This window comes from Lissotriton vulgaris, chromosome 12 (genome assembly GCF_964263255.1).
Source record: "Lissotriton vulgaris chromosome 12, aLisVul1.2, whole genome shotgun sequence".
Classification (NCBI taxonomy): Eukaryota; Metazoa; Chordata; class Amphibia; order Caudata; family Salamandridae; genus Lissotriton; species Lissotriton vulgaris.
The window spans coordinates 85,231,303-85,256,139 of NC_141700.1; the positions used below are offsets into that span (position 1 = coordinate 85,231,303).

Sequence of the window (24,837 nt, forward strand, 5' to 3'; positions counted from 1 at the left end):
TGTTCTAAATTGGTTCACCTCTTTCCTCCAAAATAGATCTAAAATATTCAAGGTCAATCAATCACTATCCAAGACCGTCCAGTCACTTTAGGAGTACCACAGGGATCATGCCTTTCCCCTACACTTTCCAACCTTTTCATGGAACCACTCACCGAACTCCTTAGCTCATCCAACGTACATTATCACATGTACGCGGATGACACACAACTCTACATTAAAATCCATTCACTTGAGGAAATCAAATCTCTCAATTCAATGCTTTAAAAAACGCAGACCTGGCTGGCCGAAAACCATCTGAAGCTAAACACCCTCAAAACTGAATTCCTCTTGATCGCTCCTCCCAACCAATCGACCACCATCCTCGATTGGATGAACCACCTAACAGCACTCAAAGGTCAACCTCTCATTATCGGCTCAGAGAAATCACTGGGAGTGACCCTGGCCAGAAACCTAAATATGCGGAAACACATCAGCGCCTCTACAAAAGGAGCAAATCTTCAAATGAACACCTTGAGGAAAATGAAACCCTTCCTGCCCGCAAATGACTTCAAGCATGCAGTGCAAGCTCTAGTAATCCCCAGAGTGGAATATGGGAGTGTCACTCTCAGCGGCCTTTCCAGAGCGACGATGGCCCCTTCAAGAGCTTCAATCAACACTGCTGCCAGACTCAACCCTGGCTCCAAAAAAAACAGTCACATCTCCCGTGACCTTCGAGCCCTCAATTGGGTACCTTTTTGTAAAGGCACAACTATTGCATTTTTTAACACACTTACACATTCACGTTTAGTCACCTCCTAATTTGGGCACTGTTACACTCCCCACATCCTGCTCCGCTGTAATCAGGCGTTGTAGCACGCTGGGGGGACATTCGGTCACCCCAGCGGGGACCCAATGATGAAGCATGTCACCAACTAGTGGTGAGTGAGGGTCCTTCTAAAAAGCAAGGTTCTTTTCCCCTTTCTAACACTGTGTGACTATAAAGCCCTTCAGGTTTCATCCTCAGAGGAGGACCTGTTGGGCGTGCATAGGGAGACAGAGAGATTTCGCTGTGTACATGCACGTGTGTGAGCATTGATCACATTTGCAGCACATAGCGAAATAACATCACACCTTACTATCTAAGTTTGATAGCACTTTTTATCACAGTCACTCCTTCGTTGTTAATTTACATTTCATTGGGGTACAGGAGTGCCTACTCATGCCCTTTCTCTCATGTTGGTATTGACTAGCACAAAGCACTTCATCACATCCGAGTTATCTAGCTCAGAAATTAATACCATCCTGTGGTAATAGATCCACCAGGAGCTCCGGCAATCTCCTACTGAAACCATAACGTTTTGTCAAGTAAAAAACATACAATCGGTCCTTCTTAGGAATGACTCCCAGGATTTTGAATGCTTTGCTCCCAGAAACGAGACAGAACCCTTCTACTGCATTCTTCAAAAATGAAAGTGAAGGCTATTCTCATGGCTAAATTTACTTGAACTATTTATATGTAGCTGCAATATAACTGCTAGTTTGTTTTAGTAACATTTTGTATTAGTCTCACCTACATTCTCTCTACTTGTCTTTGTCTTTGTTTACTTACCCAGACCCTGTAAAGCACTCTGATACTCGTAGGGGTCTTGTTTGCGCTGTACAAAAATTTCAAATAAATAAACCATATATAGAGTGGGCAGTCAAATGTCATTTTTTCTTACTGTCCGTCACCGCCAAGAATATCCTGTAAGTGAAGGACAATCCAAAGAAAACAATGACACCCACACCATACGAGAAACCTCCCATGACAGGGGCACCATTCGTTTTTTATTTTTGCACTCTTGATGGGCAGCCATTATGTATGACAGTGCCATCTGTCAAAATTTTCCTACACTAACAGGAGCAGACATGACAAATATATTTGTCCACAGGGCCATCAAACAACTCAAAATTTGACTGGAGGAGGTCCGACAGGATAGCGGAGTTGAAGTTCTTCGCCATTCTGACAGACTTACCTGCGTCCACCAAACTCTAAATCAAGCAGTTGGAAAAAAATTGACAGCCACCCATCATATTTCATTTTTGATTGTGCCATCTGTTAAACTTTTTGTACATTGACAGGAACCACCATGAAGGCTTTCGGCCACCTCTTCTCTAGATAGTAACCTAAATTTGCTTTGCCCAATCCTCATTGTGTTGTTTTTCTTATTACCCATTGTTTCTCTTATTCAAATTCCTAAAAACATTTCCATAAATGCACTAGCAATGGCTTTGCAACGTTTAAAATTACAGACTAACTCATCTTCAAGTGCTGTTTTTTAGGTTTAAAATTACAGACCAACTCTGTTTCATGTGCCCATTTACCTATCGAGGTAGCAAACCATTAGCAAAAAGTAGAGTTGCAAATGAATAAACCTTCAAGGTTGCGGAGAACTGGACTGCTAATTGAACAGATAGGAACCAATAGTATCTCTACTTGTTACAAGGATGCATGCATGACTCCACCACATATGAAAAAGAAGAACGTACCAATATGTAACAATTAGTCGGGAGGAGCCTTCTCTCCTGACCTCATCCTCCTTCTCTTCATAATGTAAGGAGGAGGCATAACTCTGTGCCTGGCGGAAAAAACTAAAACAACCAGGCTAGCAAAAAAGACCTGAGTGGGCAGTGTCTATTTCTGTAACATACCTTAAGCACTGCAGAAGGTGATTTGAAAAAAATCTGTATTCGACTGGCAGTCAGGGTACCATTTTGAATGCTGGGAAAAGTGTTTTCTAGCGTGCATTGCTGATTACAATTAGGTCTCTGTGGAAATTTTAATTAGATCGGCGTAATCAAAGTCATTTCTGAAATTACGCTTTACTCTTGTGAAGTGAAATTACAGAAATTATGCAATTATGCCAGTTTGAGTAATTAAGAGTAATTTGGAGGAAAAAAACTATTGCAGGAACACAGTAACAATGAAATAAGAGAGAGCAAGTGTCTTCTGGCTACTGCTGTTCGTGTCCTGTAGCATTTACTGATATTTTCTTAGCACCAAAAGTATCCTCGGGCCCATTTTGGACACACGGGTGAATTTTGCACGAAGAAAATAGCACAAAATACTGGATTATGCTTCTCATGTAATCATGTATAATAACGAGTAATTTTGCAGTAATTACGAGTAATTATGCTAGAGAAAATTTTGCCAGCTAAGCCCATCCCTAATAACAATCATGCAGACATTTTTTAGACTTTTTATAAATGTACAGAATAGTACACTAACAGCATCATAGTCTGTGTGATAAACGTTACAGCATACGCATCATATTTACATGCATGTCAATAAAAGTCTTAATAATGTTTCCTGGGGAAATGTGGACAGATGAGTCCATTCAATTCTTGTTACAGAGTTCAAGTTTTGGAATATGTTGTTCTGGTTGTTGGAGCTGTTGTTCTGTCTACACGTCTGCATGAGCCACAAGGCAATATTGATTGCTGCCCCATCTATTTGAAGCTGTCCAATGGTAACAACTCTGTCTTTGTCTGTGAACAGATGTGAACGAGTGCGATGTCTTCCCTGGTGTTTGCCCCAATGGGCGCTGTGTGAACTCTGCTGGATCCTTCAAATGCGAGTGCCCAGAAGGTCTTACACTTGATGGGACCGGAAGAACATGCGTAGGTAAGGAGATGCAAGTGTATGAGACTCAACGGGAGAGGAAGGTCATGCCAAGCTAAAGAGGGGAGATTTTCTAGATACTGCATGAGCTGGAAGAACAAGCCTTTATATATGCAAATATCTCCTCGAAGGCTTGGGACTTACATGCATACGTCGGAGCACTGCAGGTTTAATGCCAAATGAGAGGCAAAGAACCTGATGAAGAGTACGCGATTGGCTAATGCTCTTTTTAACAGCAAAGAACAGACAGAATAAGAAAGCATCCATCAAATTCAGTTTTCCAAGCACAGGAGTATTTGTATATTCATCATCTCACTGAAAGAATATGAGCTTTAGAAGGATTTGTTTGGCAGAACTTGTACGATTTAGAAGTGACCAAAGGATTATGAGTCAGCGTCTATAAATAAATATAGATTTGAGACTCAGTAAGACTTGGGTTTCTCTTTGGGTCATTAGTTTTGAGAGTTATGTTTGAAGTGGCCTGTTCACCATACGATTAGTCATTCCATGTACATTGTGGGTTTCATGTGGAATGTAGAAATTAATAACTGTTTTTGGCATTCCCATTGCGGTGCTCATTTTCAGGACACCGCTGTGGGAAAGTAAAAAAAAAAGTCCCACCAGACAGGAGAAACTCCTAATCTGGCGAGCGGTCTGACCATGGCTTAGGCAGTGCAGCTGCGAAGCGGACCTGGCGCTGTACCGCCAAAGTCGTTATCGGGTCCTAAGTGTTAAACCTGCCACATTAGAATCCTAATGAATTTTACATCTAAACTATTACTTCATGTAATGACTGACATATTAGGCAGATTGCATTGTTCATCTAATGAATGTGGGCTTGTAGATCCACTACAAACCTCTTTTTGTGGCAATTAAGTAGTGACACGTGCCACATTTATCTCATGAAGAGTAAAAAAAAAAAACAAGTAAAAACAAGGATAAAGACATAATAAGGGTGAAAGGGGTGAGGGCAGTGGGTCAAGCAAGAAAGCAAAGGTAGTCATGCAATAAAGCAACCACTTGATATTTTTGTGTTGCAGACGTCTGAAGAAAGGGTTAATAATTTAAGTGCCTACAAAAAGGGATCAGTGATGAAGATGAGATGAAGGCAAATGAGCCAATAATAAAATTTGGGAATTACCAGTCGAAAAGGTTAAATTAATTAGGAGTCTGCTCATAAGAAGAAGAAACAGTAAACATATGTGTAGCCTGCACCCTGCCTAAAATACAGGACCCCCCATAGTCAAAACATCTAAAAATATATCGACAACAAATGTCAGATCAGGGTGCTCTAAGCGAGGAGGGACAACTCCAAGTTACCTTATAGGGTAAATAATTATTCTAAAGGAGTGAGATATTGGCAGGATGCCAATATCAGTTACCTTCAATGATGGTTTTCTATATGAACATGGCTGTGGTTATGAAACGGAAAGTAATTTCCAAAATTTAGTCCCGTTATGGTGCTGTCTGTGGAGACAATATTCAAGATGCATTTCAGAGTTTTTGAAAAAAACAATATGAAGGGTAGGCTGAGGTCTGAAGGGCAACTGAAAAAGTGTCATAAAGAGACACCATATAGTGTATAGTTGCCTTATGTTGAGATTCTCCAGTGTTAGCCATCCATTCTGATGCTTATGACCAGCATGCAATTCGTTCAGTGGAGTTTGCAAGCCAGTGTTTGCGCGTCCTGCACGGACAATCCTTCTTGTCAATAAATGCATCTTTCCCGCAGAAGAGCTGTAAAAGAGCTGTCAAATGAATAGTACTTTTGTGACAGAACCACAGTGCACAATGGCTAAAAGGAACATCACTTTGCCAAGGTGTGTTTGTTCCAAGCCTGAGCCTATAGATATATGGAAGCCAATCAAAGGAACTTTCTTAATCATATCAAACTGAAGAGCCACAAGGGTCATTGATGGTCCACTAAATAGTAAAAGTTTTCTTCAGTCCTCTGATATCCATGTTTTTTCTTAAGACTTCAGAAGCTTCCTAAATCCTTTCTGGAATAGTAGACATTTGGATATCAAATGAGGAAAAATGCACACCATTGTTCTTGACATTTTCCCTCTATTTTTATCACAGATGTGCGCGTCGAGCAGTGCTACTTGAAGTGGGACGAGGATGAGTGCGCAGGGCAGCTCCCTGGAAAGTACCGGATGGATATGTGCTGCTGCTCTGTTGGTTCCGCCTGGGGTATCGACTGTGAAGAGTGTCCCAAGCCTGGAAGTGACGAGTATAGGACTGTCTGCCCCAGGGGTCCTGGATTTGCAAACCGGGGTGATATACTGTCTGGCAGACCATTTTACAAAGGTACAAAGAAGTCCATTCTTCTATTTAAGGCCTGCGTCTTTCACACAGACACATGATACACTGCAAATACGCAACACTCCCAAGACTAACATTTATATCACTTATTACTTATGAAAAGTGGAGCATGCTTGTTTGCTGTTTCTGGTAGATCCAATGACCCATCGGCATTATAACTCAATATATCTGTGACTCACTGACGACATTTCATCATGCTTGCTCCCGTCAGCAGTCACTCATCTGCTCTCAGTTCTCTAATACCTCCCCCTAATTACTCATCACCTCTCAGGTTTTAGCTCCAGTCACCAATCCTTCATCAACTCTCACTAGCTTCACTCATTGTCTGTTAGCTCTCTGGCTCCATTCACCAATCTCCCCCATCTCTCTGGCTCCGTCACAAATCACCTCTCAGCTCTCTACTTCCACTCTCATCCACTCAGCTTTCTAGCTCCATTCATGACTCACTCATCACCTCTAAGCTCTTACCTCCACTCACCATCCCTCATCACCTCTCAGCTCTTGGCTCCACACACCACTCACCCATCCATCACCACCTCTCAGCTCCACACACCACTCACCCATCCATCATCACCGCTCCGCTCTTGTCTACACTCACCAATCTCTCATCACCTTTGAGCTCTTAGTTCCACTCACCCATCCCTCATCACCTCTCCACTCTTGGTTCCACTCACAACTGACTCGTCCCCTCTCAGCTCTCTAGCTCTAGTCGCCGATCAATCATTTTAACTCCACTTCTAACTCCACTCACCAGTAGCTCTCTGGTTTCTAGCTTCACTCATCCATCACGTCTGTCACATCCCTCAACTCTTAACTCCACTCACGATCCCTCATCACCCCTCAGCTCAAAGTATTCTTTCTTAAGTTATGTCTTTCAGAACAGCAGTAATACAGACATGCTCTTCCTGAACAAAAAGTACAAATAATAGTGCCTGACTGTTTTCCCATTCTAGTCTCTATTACATGGCTAAGCATTTCTATCGCACACCCCTTTCTGATAATCTTTGATTTTGAAGTTATTTTTGAAGACCCAATTGAAGGTGTGGTGTAATGACTAAGTTGATAACCTAGGAACTCAAGTCCTGGGTTTTAATCCCAGCATTAGGACTTGGCCAAACACTGGGCGATCCTGGTCATGTCACTTCAAATCCATGTGCCTGAAAGTGAACAGCGTGTCACAATATTATCATCCCCCATAATATTGTATCCAGAATATTGACTACCACCATGTTGCGATGAAAAGTATAAATAGATGTGCAGTCATTATTCTTAACTCCAGTTCAATTGACCTACTTATAAACAGTCAAAGTGGCAAATGAGGAGTTAAGAATAGTACATTTATACCTACCACCACAATATTGTGGTTATCGATCTTCTGGACACAATTTATCAGTAGTACAATATTTGAAACTCAATATTGTTGAGGAACTCTCAGAAATTGTAAATATGTGTAAAGTAAAAGCGATTATGTGTGGTAGTGTAAATTATAAGTCATAGATTGTCCCAGTCATCCCCACTCATCTGCACCAATGGTTTGTACCATTCTGGGTCTATGATATCATGTTCTTCCTTATTACAATATACCATGTTTCTGGTAGAGTTGTCCCATTGTCAAATAAATGCATTTCAAGTACATTCTGTTAATCCCACTTGACCAAATGAAACTGATTCAGTACTTCACTTGTGTCTTATCTGCTTTACTAATTCTAAAGAATGTCTACCTGTAGTGAGGATTTTAGGGTGACTCTAACCCTTGCTTTACATCATCAAGCTCTGAGAGTGATCATTTGCCTTTTGCTCCTTTCTCCACTGTAGATGTGAATGAGTGCAAGGTTTTCTCTGGCCTCTGTTCTCATGGCACTTGCCGAAACACCATTGGCAGCTTCAGGTGTATCTGTGAAGGCGGATTCGCCCTTGATTCAGAGGAAAGGAACTGTACTGGTAAGTTAAATGTTGACTAGAAATTGTTTTTTCACCAAAGGAAGCATATCTACTGCCTAGCAATGTACCACAATGCTTCGGAATACTGTATCCCTTTGACGGAAGCTCTATTCAGCTTTTTGTAATTATTTTTTCCAGTATTAAGCCACATTCACCCTTTCTTTGGCTCCATTCAGTACTGTATTCTCTTCCACCATCTCTGATACTCTTTCTGTGATACGTTTCACCACTGGAACCCAAGCCACCATTTCTGTGACTCATATCAGTACTTTCGCCCATTGACAAATTTTAGCACTCCCTTCAGTACTCTTCTGGGATTCCTTTCCATATTGTATTCCCATTGACCATTTCTCGTACTCTTCTCGGTTCTGTAGCACCTGTTATGCGTTCTCGCACACCTTTCAGTACCACAGCCACTTTGACAATTCCTGGCAATTCTCTGAATACTGTGGTCCCATTGCCCATCCCTGTGACTCCATTCTATATTGTAGCTGCCTCAACTAGTCTACTGACACATGTATATAATTTTAAGCCTGTGTAATCAACTATATGTGCCTTTTTATAAGAATTATAAATTCAGTGACTAACATAGACACTTCATTAACAGCGTGGAACCAGTAATGAATAAACACATAATCCCCTGTACTCTTATACAATGTAATTTCTAATTTGGCCAGTCAGTGTTAACTGCTAAATAAGGAATTAGAATACATATGTAATATCGCATTCCTGATGAATTTCAGACTGGGAAAGCTTGCGAAATATGGAAAATTACCAGGTGCATGAACTCCCCTTCCTATTGTTAGTTCCCATTTCTGAGGGCCAAGTTCGAATACTGCAACATTCTTGTGTAGAAGAATTACAAGAAGATTAAACTGACATTAGTACTTCTGAGAAAGGAAATATTCCTGCAGTCTTCCTGGCCCCCTGCCCCCATAATGAGGGCCATCCTGTAACTGAAAAGTTCATTTCTGTGCAAATAAATATTTACAGAAGATGAAAGCACTTGTCCTTAGTACGTTAACGCACCTTAATGTTCTCTGTGTATACTTTTTTCGGCCCAAAAAATAAACACATAGTAAATTACGGTGAGTTAACATACTAAGGACAAGTGCTTTGACTTTACTAATCTTTTTGTGTTACCAAAATTATTATTAACTACATAATAATTTGCTTATTAGGCGGCCAGTTACAAAATGTACGTTTTGATCTACAGATTATTGTAGCCATGCATTATCAAAGGGTTACAGCATGTGGATTATCAGGTCTATGGGTTATAGCCAGGGCATTATAATTCTTTGGGTTATAGAAAGTGCATTATCATTTTCTGGGGTATAGCCAGTGCTTTATAATTCTCTGGATTGGAGTACAACCAGTACGTTATAATTTGGTGGGTTATACACAGTGCATGAAAATGCTCAGGAATAAAGCCAGTGCGTTATAATTCTGTGGGTTATATACAGTGCATTAAAATGTTCTGGATTATAGCCAGTGCGTTATACATCTTTGGGTTATATACATGCGTTATAAATTCTATGTTTTATAGCAAATGCATAATCAATATTTCCTGCAGGCTGTTGAATTATTGCCACTAGAGAACATCCTAATAAATATTCCACAGACTATGATGGAACTCATCACAGAATAAAAAGAGAGCGTTATTTCTCTGTCTCACATTGTTCTGCTTTCCTTATTAGATATTGATGAATGTCGGATATCTCCCGACCTGTGTGGGTTCGGCACCTGCGTGAACACACCTGGAAGTTTTGAGTGCGAGTGCTTCGATGGCTACGAAAGCGGATTCATGATGATGAAGAACTGTATGGGTAAGAACATGATGATGTAGTGTATCTCATATGGCTTATCACAGATCTTTAATGTGCTATAAGTGCTCCATGCTGCGCTCCCAAGGTCTTTCCTTAAAGGGCTTCCATTCTTGCCCATCTCGTGATAGCTGGGGAACAAGTCACTTTACTTCTCTCCTTGGCTTTTCCTGTCTTCTGATGTCACAAGCAACTTCTGCAACATATAACAAGTCATTCAGTTTGTTAAGTTATCCATCTTTTTATTTTATAGATGATCACTATGACATTCCAGATTCTCTCATTATCACAACATAATTGCCTCCACTTTTGCCTTTCCTGTTAAAAATCCTCCCACTTCTCCTTACCCTTTTAAAAATGTCTTCAATGCACATATCTCATAGTTAGCCAACCTGCTTGTTATTGGACTTGCAAGAAAATGACGTAAAACCAACAGAGCCCTCTCCCTCATTTAGAGAATACAATAATGCGATAAAGGTATTCTAAATATATGATAAGCCAAATAATATATATGTAACTCATTGTGTGAATTAAAGAAATCTAATATTACCACAAGGTCACATATTGTAATATCTCATCCTGTCCATTGCCCTCAACAAAAAGTTTGTCTAAATCTGTACTTTTAAATAAAGGAAAAATGTGTGAGTGCACTGTTCCACCTGGTATTCCCATTCCAATCTAAATATATGGTAATATCAAGTATGCCAGGTATGGTTGTACACATTCCAACTTTTTTTCACAATTACGTCCTCTTTGCCTCCTCAGCTCCTTGAGGGTGTGTAAATGGAATATTGGGCCATTTGGAGTACACTCATTCATGAGTAGTAGACTTTTAATTATAAGACGTGCAATAATTGATAATTGCTGGTCATCCTTCATAACCTAAGTCTTGTTTCTATAAAAGGTCAATTAAATACAGCTAAAAAGGGATTATGCTTTGGAGTCTCTTTTCACTACAGTTTAGGCACACCTTTTTTATTTGATCCCTGAGCCATAGATACATAATCCGAGGGTCTTGAAAATAACGTGTTGGTAAACACCATTGTTTTAGAGGCGGACCTTCCTGCCATTACCTGATGGTCACAGATCATCAGTTTCGGTCCTTCCCTTGACATAATGTCTGCATCGTTGGTGGGCTTCATTGAAGCCACCCTAACTCTGAAAGGCATTATTAAGGCCTTTCCTTAGAGCAGGAAGTCCCCTGCAAATCATTTTGGAGACCAAGACCACATTGATACATTTTTTTAAACTAATTTGTATTTTTCTGAATGAAGCTGTTAAAGATTTTAAATTCTGTAACCATCCTGCCACATTTTGGGAGGTCACAGAAAGGACATAACTTTAGAGAAAAAATAAACACCATTTTTTATTTTCAAATTATAGAATCAGTCTAACCTACATTTCTCCTCCTCAGAATAAATAACTATTTATAAGATTTGAAATGTGATAAAGACATTTTATGATAGATTTGCCAAATAGTTTATAACAGTTTTCCTCTGCCCTTTACCAATAGAATCCATGAGTATTCCATACCAGCTGCCTGTCTCACATATGTGATGTATGCTTAAAGTCGGCGTATAGTCAATGTTTCTTCAGGACTTGATATTGTGACCCAGAAGAGATTGGAACCTAAATATCTTTAAGGGAAAGTCCTGGCCCTGGAAAGAAGACACACCTTGCTTCAATGTCAGCATCCACTGTACGCACGAAGGGCAATGACTCACAAACAACATAGATTCCAATATCCTATAGTTAACTTTAGGCCTGTCCAGTGCTGTATCTAATCTTAACATTGCTTTCTCTAGAATGTGCTTAGCCTCTGTCGTTCAGTCTGATATATTTTACAATTCCATATAACTTTTGTCAAATTGACTGTTAAACAGCATTTGGCCCAGACATTGAAAGAGAATTTGTACGTTTGATCCTCATAAACCTTAATGGTTCCAGTGAGGTCAGCAAATAAAAATCTAATTTTTCCACAACAAAATCATATAAACATTGTAGTGACTCCGGATCTCCCTCATTCATTCGGACATGATTTCATAACAAGTCTCCAACAGTTACAAAGATGATGTTGAGAATATAGGATATTGGACTGTAGAAGAATGACTTTGGTTGATTTTCGGGGTGTATTCTGACCATATTGATAGAATCCCATGTGCTTTTCTAAATATTCTAATGTTGAATTTGACTCAAAGTGGCCAGTACCACAAGCCATCTGTATACCCCTTGCACAAACCCCCTTTCCAAATTTTCGGGCTCCTGGAAACTTGGAGAAACTCAGTAATTCACTTCTGCCTCATTGACAAGCAGTATCACTCAAATGTGTTGCATCTTGACTATTAATCATAATTCTGATCCTGCTGATTTATAGTTAGTATAGTCTGGAGTGTCTGTGAATCAGTAGCACAAGGATGCACCTTTCTTGACTCTATCTAATCATCTTGCCCCTTTGAAGGAAGGACCGCTTCTATTTTTAATGGTCTTTCGGGATCAAAGGGTATATTTGAAAAACGTTGGAACCCTTAAAAATATATTCATAAATAAGATAAGAAACTTTGTTATTGATGATTTTTGAACATCACTTCAGTTGAAGAAGTGATCTGTAACACAGTCAAGTGATGGTCGTCCATGATTGACCATTGACTTTTATTTATTTATTCGCAGTTTTTGAAAGCAAAGACAAAACAAGAGGCCGAGTACTTTATGTTCTGCCATGGTCTATGACCCAGGGTTTGGAAACAAACATAAAAAATTGGATGTGCTTAGAGAGCCATTTTGAGTAGCACATTGCCATGGTATGGTTCTTTCTGTATGCTTTAACACTTTTTGTTTTTTTTATGTAGATATCGACGAGTGTGAACGGGATCCCCTGCTGTGTCGAGGGGGCAGCTGCATCAATACCGAGGGAAGCTTTGAATGTATCTGCCCTCCTGGACATGAACTGACCGCTGAGGGGAACGCCTGTATTGGTAAGTAGTTGGACAATGAATTTGTGTGTGTTTCATAACTTTTAGACTCCCCCTCCATCCATCAGTCCAACCAAAATATATAGCGAGAGAGCTCCTGTACCAACACTAGATGTAGAGGGGAAAGCATTCAACATGTTGGGCATTTTGTGCAGAAGTGCCTCCATGTGCTTCAATCATTAAAACAATTATTTAATTCTTTCAATGCATTTTCTAAATATAGAAATAGCACATTACCAGTCTCCTTTATTTTCACTGTAAATAATGTATTTTGTTCCCATCCATTTGCACCTCCATTTTATGATAGACGTCTTAATGAAATTTGCACAAAAAAAGTATGTGGGCTATAAATGACTTTTAATTATTTTTAAACATTGTGGAATTCATATTTGAGAAGTTCAATGGATTATTGTTCCAGCCTGAAAGAACGCAAGGTTAACTCATCATTCCAGTCTAATTTAATTATTATACCATTTTTAAACAAGACCTAATAAGGGCTATATAAAATGGGGTCATAAGGAAAGCATTCCCCCTCAAGAGTACAGTGTGTGAAATGTAGAACAATGAAGCAGTCCTTTGAAAGGCATTGCTTTACTTTATACCCCTCAGTCGATGCTTCACTTTGTACCTACTGCTTTGCAGTTAAAGTGAACTGCACAAATAGGGTGCTTCTCCCTTCTCTATTTTAGCAGTTTCTTTTGTGGTGGTGTTTTAATCTCAGTGCAGGCTCAAACAAGAGTTTGCAAGTGAATTGGGGTTCCAAGTTTTCCAGAATCTGCTGCTCTTTCAGGGTTTTCCTTGCAGAATTTTTGCTAGGAAAAACCTAGTGAAGTCTGGACAGGGAAAAGCGCATAAATCCGAACGGTAGTACTACAGTATCACAAGTCCGGTAGACAGAACTCAGACTAGTGTGGTAATGCTGAACTGAGTAGTTTATAACATAATTACAGGCAAAGCGAAATAAGGTCCTCGATGTCTCTTTGTGTTTTGTAGACACTGTGCTTCTAGATACCTTGAGATGCATTCTATTTTAAGGCCCTTCTGACAGGGTGTTTTTGACCTGTTTAGAAATTTGTACTGGATTCACATCACATAAACACTCAAGCAAAGAGCCAAACGCGGGCACATGATAGGAACACTTCCTATTTCTAATGACCCTATCTGATGATCTGCTTTTGTTAATGCGTTATCTGCATGTTTGCTTTCACTTATTGCTCTGTCTTTTCTCTTGTAGATGTGAATGAGTGCGCCTTGAGCGACAACCTCTGCCGGAACGGCCGCTGTGTCAACATGATCGGAACTTACCAGTGTGCCTGTGACTCCGGGTTCCAAGCAACGCCTGATAGGCAAGGCTGTGTGGGTGAGTTCTGCACTGCCCTACTCCATTTCCATCCACAATTGATCCAGTGGGCTGCCCCAAGTTTAATGTCTAAGACAATATTCTGAATATCATTCAATCTGATTATTTAAGTGGATCTCAGGTTTCCATGGTTCTTCTGTTGAAGCTGATATGGATCAGAAACACACAGGCAGCAGCAGCACAAAACACTCTAAACGTTATCAGAGTTCATATTTTAGTCTGCATTTAATCTTTAACTTTAGGCTTTATGAATTTTAGCATACAAATCACCTAGGGGTTTTTATTAGGATATTTTTGCAAGTCAGATGGAATTTGTTTTCAAAGTTTTTGATAACTAACAACATAACAATGGAATCTAATTTGAACCAGAAATAGAGTTAAGCAGAGAGAGGTGTTGATCGAAAAATCGACAAACAGTCGAGTGAAAGGTCAACTTTACAAGGGGCCCCTGCGAAGGTGGGAGCCACAGGGCAATCGTTCAATTTGCCCGTGTCTTAAAATGTCTCTGGACATTAACTGTTTAATAATTAACTAATGAGTGAGCGTGTCCATATTTCATTTGACCACTTGTAGGCTTATAAAAAAGTCTGTGACTTACAAAAAGACTTCTTCAAGACTGTAAAATGGTGAACTAAATAACTCCTGATGGCATTGACAAATCAAGGCCTGCTGGGTAGTAATATTAGTGTGAAAATACTTGCAGTCAGAGTTTTAAACCACTGCTGAATTGTTTCATTATTTTAGGGCAAAAAAGGTGTTCACCACCAAAGTCTTCACAAAAAAAATTGTAGATTGTGTCTTATTGCTGATGTGCACTTAATTTTCAGTAACCTCATATTCCTTTTTAAAAGATATTACCAGGTTAACAGATTAAGCAAAAACAGTATGCTTCAATTTTGTACTGCGCAGAGTTAAATAAATGAGCTCAGCCTGTTATGCCTCTCGATGTTATAGTTAATGCTGCCATTGTGCTCAAAACCATATTTTTGGTACCTTTCTCAGCCCAACGATCTTTCCGTATCTCATTTCATTGTTGATACTGTAATGTTTTCGGTGAAAAGAAATATGCTTTTGAAATCATATTGGTACTTAAAATAGATTTCTATCAGCATAATGTGTAGCATAGCTTAAGTCCTGAAATTGTTTTACATTTGAGAAGAAGAAATTGGTTACTGTAGAAATATTGTTAGCAAAATGTATGTATAACGATATTGCCTTTTCCAGACATTGACGAGTGCACCATCATGAACGGCGGCTGCGATTCCCACTGTACAAACTCCGAGGGCAGCTACGAGTGCAGCTGTATCGAGGGCTATGCACTGATGCCAGACAAGAGATCATGCACAGGTGAGAGACTTTGAATCAGGAAAGAACCACACCCTAATGTATGCCCTGATTGCATATAAAAACCTTGAGTTTATTCCCCGCGACACTCCCACACCTGACAAAATAACTCTCACCCACAACACGCCACCATCTGATAACATCACCACTCAAAGCCTATCCACCCCCCCCCTCCCATACCCCCTACGGCGAACACCTTTCGCCCCCCAGCCCCCTCCCTACTCCCACCCACGACACTCACACCCTCCCAACAACACACACAGAACATACCACCTCTCACGACACTCACACCCTCCCAACAACACACACAGAACATACCACCTCTCCTACCTTAGCATCCCCCTCTCTCCCACCGCCTACTCTCAGCCCTCACTACCCTCCGGTCTCCCCCACTGTCTTCGGCCTTCACTCACTCTTCCACTCACCGGCTCCCTCTCCCACTGGCAGCACTACCTATGCCTCCCACCCACCGCCATCACCGCCTGCTTCACTCACACCCCCCGCCAACAACGCCATTATATCCCCCCCTTCGATTCCCTGCCCGCTTTCTAGTTCACTACACACCACCTTCGCCATCCCCAATGCTCCCCCTGACCAGACTTTACCCACCCTCCAACAAGTCAAAGAGGATATTCTACAAATCAAAAAAGATGTCCGCGCAATCAAAGACCTGCTCTCATCACAGCCCAGTCCTCCTCCCATCATCCCTCTACCCTACAAAGGACGCACCCGCCCTACATACCCTCGCCTCCAACGACACCCGCGCTGGCCGACTATCCCCGTTCGCAACAACTCCCACCGCCCCCGCCGTGTCCCCAACCCACTGTCGGACCGCGACCTATGCTCACTACTACGCTCTTATGGCTCGGGTCCGGTAAAACACATACCCAGCACACACATCCCCATACCCACTATTCTTACAAACCCTCTGAGGCTCCCAACACTCAACAACAGAGGTTCCGTCCCTAACAACCTCAGAAAAGTTCCCCTCACTCTAGAAAGCTCGACCACCCCTCTCTCTCCCAAACTCAAATGCATCCTACTCAACTGCAGATCGGCCCAGAGACACTCCTCCGACATCGCAGATCTCGTCTCAGATAGGGATCTGGACCTAGCCATTCTAACAGAAACTTGGCTCACTGAAGCCTCTACTCCGATTATGGACATACTAGTCCCCCCCAACTATCACATCATTAGGTTAGACAGGTCTTCAGACAAGACGGGCGGGGGAATTGCATGCATTTTTAAAAGCAACCTCTCCGTTACTAAAGTCACCTCCCCCTCCCTCTCCTCCTGTGAACTCCTTTGCCTCGACATTACCAGCGAGGGCAAACAAGTTTGTGCTCTACATCTCATCTATCACCCGCCTGGTGACAATCTCATATTCACCCAACAACTCATGGACATGATCACTTCCAATGCCGGTCGGCAGACCACCCAAGTCTATTTGGGTGACTTCAATCTCCACTGGAACGACCAGAAAGACACAGTGGTAAACAGTCTCAAAACTTTCCTTAATGCACTTGACCTCACCCAAATATGCGATAGACCAACACACGACAAAGGCGCGATACTTGATCTCATCATTGCCAAAGAGAATTCTACACAACTGGAGACGATTCTACCCTGCGACTGGTCAGATCACCACATTATCACCTTCTTTATCAATGAAAAAGTTAAACCTAACCCGACTCAACCAATCAAATCCAAAACATGGAAAAGGGACATGAAGAATCTCAACGCCTCTACTCTGCCTCCCCACATCGGCAATCTGCTCCTTCCCCCTTCAGGTGCCACGGATGTTCAATCACTGACTGACCACTACCTTGAATCTATGAATACATTAGTCAATGAAGTCGCCCCACTGCAACTGAAGAGAGTCTCCACCAAAACTTCTAACCCCTGGTATGACGACAGACTCAATGACGACAGGCGTTCGATGCGAATGGCAGAGCGCACTTGGAGAGCGGACCCCTCAGCACTGCACCTCAAAAGGCTCAAAAACAAGAGAAATGCCTACTTCAGGAAAATAAAGCGCACAAAATTGGACTTCTTCAGCCGCCAATTGGACCAAGCAAAAAACAGGCCAAGAAAACTCTTCGAACTAATCAAAACCCAAACAAAGGCACAACCCCTACAATCAAGTAGCACAACAAGCGACACCCCACACTGTGAAGACTTCTCTGCTTTCTTTAAGCTAAAGACTGACAACATAAGAAATGACCTCATCATGGATGTAAGCCGATTCCCCAACCACACAAGAATGGCTAACACTCAACCTAAAAACATGGCTTCCTGGCAGTACTTCGATACCTACTCGGAAGAAACAATACACAAACTGCTCTGCACCTTGAAGCCCTCTAACCACCACACAGACCCTCTACCTGCTAATGCTGTAAAAGACTTCATCCCCTTGCTCCTCCCTCTCTGGACCAAAATCATCAACTGCTCCCTGCAACAAGGCCTCATTCCGGACTCCCTCAAGGTGGGGCAAGTCACTCCTATACTCAAGAAACCTACAGCTGATCCGACTGACCTAAACAATTACCGGCCCATCACCAATATCCCCACCCTGGCCAAACTGCTGGAGAAATGTGTCCAACTCCAACTAACAAGACACATTGACCAATTTGACCTCCTCAATTCTCATCAATCAGGATTCCGAGCGAAACATAGCACGGAAACAGCTATGACACACATAATTGATGACGCCCTCCAAATTCTTGATCGCAATGAGTCCTGTCTCCTCATCCTTCTTGACCTCTCGTCAGCATTTGACACGGTCAAACATGAGAACCTGCTGGAACTGCTAAGCACTAGAATGGGTCTATCGGGAACGGTTCTCAAATGGTTTTCGTCCTTCCTACACAACCGATCTCAGAAGTTCAAGATCGATAATGTGCTATCTTCACCTGTGCCTGCGGATCTAGGTGTTCCACAAGGATCCTCCCTCTCCCCCACTTTGTTCAACCTCGTCATGGAACCGCTCGCCACCTTGCTCCAAGCTTCTAATGTCCAATTCCATATGTACGCCGACGACACACAACTGTACCTAAAGCTTCAATCTCCGGAAGATATCAAACATCTGAACTCCACGCTTATTAACACTCAATCTTGGCTAGCCGATAATCACCTCAAACTAAATGCTCTGAAAACTGAGTTCCTTCTCATCTCACCCCCGGCGAAAATTTCCACCACCCAAACATGGCTCAACAACCTAACAGCACTCAATGTCCAACCCACCATCGTGGACTCAGCGAAATCCCTAGGCATCACACTGGACGCCAAGCTCAACATGCAGCAACACATCAGCAAAGCCACAAAAGCAGCTAATTTCCAAATAAACACACTGAGGAAAATCAAACCCTTCCTTCCGACTGAAGACTTCCGAACTGCTGTACAAGCGTTAGTCATCCCTCGAATCGACTACGGAATTGTGACCCTCAGCGGACTCCCGCTATCCACAACAGCACCCTTAAGAGCCTCCCTGAACGCTGCCGCAAGACTCATTACTGGCTCAAGAAAACATTCGCATATTTCCCCAGATTTAAAGTCCCTAAAATGGCTGCCGTTTGAAGCCAGAATACAACTAAAAATTGCAGTTATGACACACGCGGACGTGCACCACAATGCACCCAACTACCTCACTCAAAAATTGTCCATATCAGGAGGTTCGAGGTCCAATAGAAGCTCAAAAAATCTACTCCTGAAACCCCGTAGATTCAGGAAAGAAAAAACCTACAAGCGCTCCTTCTCAGGAATGGCACCCAGGATCTGGAATGCGCTCCCGCCTGAAACTAGGCGTATCTCCTCCGCTGCACTCTTCAAGAAAGAGGTGAAAACCATCCTTCTGGCCAAGATCTCCTGAACCTTATAGGTAGTGGATCAGAGACTCTACATTGCCTTGTATCAATGCTCACCTTGTCCTTTGGCATTATACCTCTACTTGATGGTGACACTACTACGCTTCTTTCGTCCTACCGACCAATATATGAGACACATTGGGTCACTGATTCACCCTCCCGATGCCCTCACTCAGTGCGCTCTCTATACTAAAACACTGGTATAAGCCTGCCACACACCCAAGGTGTACCTGAACACCTATGTAATGGGATCCATGACTTGTGCCGTTTTATTACCTGTTCACCTGACTGTATATTGATATGTTTTATGTATTTTATTTTATTATTATCCTTTCATGTTAGTGACTACTACATTGCTCCCATTACCTCTGTTCTTTCCTACTGCCCCTACCCTGCCATTGTGAAGCGCTCTGATATCTGTAAGGATCTTGTTCGCGCTATATAAAACTTTGAATAAATAAATAAATAAATAAAAATTCCTAAAATGGTCATAGTTAACCTCAGATTGCAATTCCATCCTTGAGGATCTTGTCCCTTCTAATTACAAATTTTGAAATGTGACCAACATGACGAAAGAGACGGCATATACAGAGAGAGAGAGAGAGAGAGAGAGAGAGAGAGAGAGAAAGAGAGAACCTATTTCTGACCTCTCCTGTGCAGTTTCAAAGCACGGACCTATTCTCCTCCAGGACATTTGCTGTGATGCATTATTATCTATTGTCGATACCCTCAAACCAGTCATAATTGTTTTTCTTGGCTAGGTGAATTTATAATGCATGCTCTGGCGATTTTTGCAGCGATCGTAGTATAAGGTGACTTTCATATCTGGGCAGAAAATACCTCTTCCCAGAAATGCCCAGACAAAAAGATGTTAGATGATCTATCTTCCCTGGTATTTACACAGTTTAGTAAAGGACCAACTCATAACGACGGCCATACACACGACCTCTTCTTGTCTTGACCAGCCTTGCACCATACTCTGGTAGCCTTGCATATTAAGGCGGTAGGTAGGGACAGGCAAGGTGCTCGCTTTATCAACCTACACAAAGAAAATTGTAAAACCTCTTCTAAATTAGAATTGGTAGCCATGTTTCTTGGGAAACATAATTTTTTAGTTCTCAATTATTTAGTAAGCCACGATTTGTGACACTAGGACAGACTGCGATGATAGAATTTAAAAAAATGAAATAAAAGTTCTGGTTCTCAGATGACCACATTAAAGAAAGGAATATCCAGTAAAATCCTTAAAGTCCCTAGAGGAAAATCTATGTTCCTCAGGATAAAGTCAAATTAAGACAAATATGAAAATACAATCTGATAATACATAAAGCTACGTGAATTTATTATTTTGTTAAGATTCTCCAAGCCAGCAATAACATGCACATATTTATTTCAAAACCATTTAATCCTACCACAATAATAATAATTCTGATCCTTTTTAGGAGCTAATTAACTCCTTAACTATTTAATTGAAACAATTAGGAAAATTAGAGAACATTTCTTCAACCATCAGCCAGATTTGAAGACTCAAGAGTTTTAGGTCGAGACCCAAAATAATGATATTAACATAATACTGTTTGAATTAATTTCTCTACCCATTGTGGAAAGTCTGAATCTAATTCACATGTGCAAACTGTCTGGATCTCCTCTGCCCTGCGGCTCTACTATAATCTGGCCAGAGTGCTATTGCACCAATAATAACTTCAATCATAAATGTCTCTTGTAAAGAAGAGTTGGTTTCACCCATCCACAAAAAGTCAGTCGTCTGCAATCATTAAGAAAACCGAACATCACTCTATGTGAATAAGCAAATTTCAGACTTATCTTATACCTCTTTTTTATGTCCATACATCTTGAGAAAGTGGTCACAAGCCTCATAGTCTCACCCTCTTCCATAATCCTTAATGTTTCATTGTGATTATTTTGAGTACACTTTTTAAGACTTTGGGTATGCATGCACTTTATAATTAACATGAATAAAACACTTAAATATGAATTTGTCTGGACCAATCGGATAGTATATTTCAGTACAATTCTATACAACTGAAACTTCTGTAGTCATCAGGAGGTTAACCCCTCAGGTTATCGTAAGGTGTTTTGTGAAGTCTCATTAAGATCCTTACTTTTTTTTGCGCTTTAGATATTGATGAATGCGAGGACAACCCGGACATCTGTGATGGTGGTCAGTGCACGAACATCCCTGGAGAATACCGCTGCCTCTGCTACGATGGGTTTATGGCTTCCTTGGACATGAGAACCTGCATCGGTGAGAATAGTGTTATTTTTACTTTGTAGCAAACTGAGACAATGACATCAACGATCAGAGGATCCCGTCTATTTCCTTTGATTAATATAGTATACTCCGCTATCTAAATACGCACCATTATCTGGATAGACACAGTTCATCACTCCTAGCCCTGACCACTAGTGTACACTTGTAAGTGGGAAACATGCTTAATGCATCTCCTGAGAGCATGGCATATAACTAATTTGCTCTCAATACTGGGGTCGGAAAAACACCAGAGTCATGTAAATTGCTCATGAATGCCTGAAAGCTGAGGGTCTGTCGGGGCACTCCATTCTTCACTCTCCTCGGTGATAGTGTGGTCGCTGCTGAAAGGCAGGTGCCATAACAGCTGAGCTTTATTGCAGCAATTGAGGAGAGGTGGAGGCTAGAACTGAGTGCCACAACAATAGTCCCAAAGCGATTGTTATTTTATGTTGTGTGATCGGCTGTCATTGATGTAGTCTTCCCTATGTTCTATTGTCACTTCTGCAGCCATTTGTTGATTAATGAATATCATCATTACCCTGAGCCACATATCTCAATCAGTGCTCTGACCTGCAAGGCCTTAACTCCTTCAGTGAGTCACAAAACTGCACAATGACATATTGTGGAACCATCAAAAACTGCACTATGGTCAGGATTGATGAGGGCGATGAGCTGTCTCTTCACATGGGGGTCCTGTAAAGCTGTGTGGGTGACCCATCAGTAGAGGTCTAAGGCTGGAACAAATGCATCTGCTGCATTGGATCTGGTGCATTTTCAGCATCCAAAGCTCGTCAGGAATAAATGCACAAATTGTGCAGCTTTCGACGCACATTGCTCTCAGCTTTTTTTCTGCATTCGCCACTTCAGTCACATTACAAGTATAGGACTAAATTTCGATCCCGGTGCAAGCAGGGGTTTGAAAATATCAGTTATGTAGTCTTTCTTACACAAAACTAAAATATGTGTGGAAAAGATACAGAAACCAAACATTTTCTGCCTAATACTCCACTTCTTGAAAGTCAGCAGTAGCCATTAAGTGCGGTACACTCGGAGCGCCATATTTACAGGCCCAATGTAATCAAGGTTCAGAATCCTTTGAAATCCAGAATGTCCCTGCAGAGGACTGTGTTTTGGGGATGCCTTGAAGGGGCAAAGCATTTGTAGATTATATTTTTTTCATATTCCTGATAACTGCTGTAGTACATCTTAGGAACCTTCTTCCATGTAGGGCATTGCCAGTCTGATGACAATCAAGCGAGGTAATCCCTCAAGAGACACTGTCTTTTTATTCCAGTACAATACCTTTACTCCTTGCTAAGTCCAGTATTGCCCTGTCTCACCCTTTCCTGTGATTCCAAACTGCAGGTACTGGTAGGTGGAAGTTAAATAAAGAATGGTTTACAAAAAGCCTATTACCAGATTGGATAAAGACTTGCACTGGTGGAAGAAAATGTATTTCCCAATATTATTTCCCATGGTAAAACAAAGATCGGACCAAATATAGGGGCTCATTAGAATGGAGGATTTTCCGCATCCTCCGGGCCGGCGGAAGCCACCGCCGGCCCGTAGGATGCGGAAAATCCTCTGCGACTGACCAAAGACCCACCACCACATTAGGATGGCTGGTGGGTCCAGGTTTCAGTCCGCCGCTTTTCCGCCGTGGATGGCTTACAACCGCGGCGGAAAAGGCCTAATATGGTGGCAGTGTCTCTCAGACACCGCCAGACATATTAGGATGGCTGAAGAAAATGCATGCAGATCTTCACCTCGGGGGCCCGTAGCGGGCCCCCTGGGTGAAGGGGGGGTTGGGGGGTGCACATGGGGGGTACCTATGGTACCCCCCTGCATTTGTATGCAGAAATCGTCAGGCACCGCGCGGTGCCTGCCGCTTTCTGCCTACAAATGCAATGTATGCATTTTTAACATTGCGGCGGGTGCACCTTGAAGCCGCACCCGCCGCAATGTTAAAAATAGAGGATGTGACCGCCAAGGTGGCGGTCACATCCTAATTGGACAGGAGGGAACTCCGCAGGCCATGCGGAGGTTCCCTCCTCCTCGGTGATCGCGGACGGACTCAAGTCCGTCCGCGATCATAATGGGCCCCATAGTTTGCACCAAACTCATATTTTTCACCGAAATACAACATGGTTTTGCACTATTTTCCTGTATTATTGAATAGAATTTTTTTTCACTTTTGGAATGTGAACGCCGGAGCTAAGTTTGAAAGTAAATCAATGTGCTCTTCTACTATTTATGTATGGAGCAAATCAGTGTGTTCCTTTCCAGGTTGCATAAATGACAGACAATGGTGCAAAATTAATTTGTCTTCACCAGCCCAAAATAAGTGTAATGTAGTCTTTCATACTTATTCCTCATAAACGCCTGCCTGATTACGAGTTACACACAGTACTAGCGGGGTGCAAACTCTGCATGCAAAGTCTACACTACCATGTGGTAACACTGTTTCAGTACGATTCATGGATGGTGATGGTGAATTACTGTGTGGGACCATATTTGCTAGCCATAGACCCATATGTAGTTTCTAATTTAATGTGGTGTAACACATACATTTACCGCCTGCTCTAAGCAGGTGGTAAATGTCTGCTGCGGCCCCTGTGTTGCTTGGGAGTGGTGAGGTTTCGGAAGTAGTGAACAGAAGGGGGAAGCTAGATTCAGACAGGGGAGAACATTGTATGCTTCCTCTGACCAGAAAAAATGGGTGCCCACATGTAATTTTTCTAGGTAGACTTACTACCCAGTAAAATTGAGTCGAGTATTCCAACAACCAGGAAAACTTGGTGTCTGAACATTGGTCCACTCAGAATAAGGAGTAGCGAAATGTCATTCTCCACCGGATGCTTAATCAGGATAACAGAGTTGATGTTAAACAAGGCCAGTGAGTTATTAATGCAGGGGCAGATGGCCTACGCATGGTTAAATGCAGCTCTTTGAAGCCTCAACATTCAATGCTTTCTTTGTGGACTCTTTCGACGCCTAACGTCAGTCAGTTTTCGCCTGTCGCTAACATTGCTTATTTATTGTGTGTCTCTCATCCTTAGATGTGAACGAGTGTGACCTCAACCCCAATATCTGCCTCCACGGAGAATGTGAGAACACAAAGGGCTCCTTCATCTGCCACTGCCAGCTGGGCTACTTTGTGAAGAAGGGGACGACCGGCTGCACAGGTATGAATGCAACGTAAAGCTCCTTCGAGTCACGTGTACCAGGCGCATCAAATAAATCAATTTATTGTCACTGATTTATCAGACATGGAAATGAGTGAATAGCCTGTATTAGAAA

General features: G+C 41.9%; 1 protein-coding gene across 1 annotated transcript in view; it reads left to right on the plus strand.

Annotated features, from left to right (window-relative positions):
* The window catches only part of LOC147673403 (fibrillin-2-like), a 259,147-nt gene that overhangs the window by 176,381 nt on the left and 57,929 nt on the right, over nucleotides 1-24,837 (plus strand). Inside the window, exons 22-30 of the mRNA XM_086947262.1 lie at nucleotides 3,518-3,643; nucleotides 5,723-5,950; nucleotides 7,781-7,906; nucleotides 9,604-9,732; nucleotides 12,576-12,701; nucleotides 13,933-14,058; nucleotides 15,283-15,405; nucleotides 21,406-21,531; nucleotides 24,597-24,722. Of these exons, the coding sequence (XP_086803388.1) occupies nucleotides 3,518-3,643; nucleotides 5,723-5,950; nucleotides 7,781-7,906; nucleotides 9,604-9,732; nucleotides 12,576-12,701; nucleotides 13,933-14,058; nucleotides 15,283-15,405; nucleotides 21,406-21,531; nucleotides 24,597-24,722 (1,236 nt within the window). The remainder of the gene's footprint in view (nucleotides 1-3,517; nucleotides 3,644-5,722; nucleotides 5,951-7,780; nucleotides 7,907-9,603; nucleotides 9,733-12,575; nucleotides 12,702-13,932; nucleotides 14,059-15,282; nucleotides 15,406-21,405; nucleotides 21,532-24,596; nucleotides 24,723-24,837) is intronic.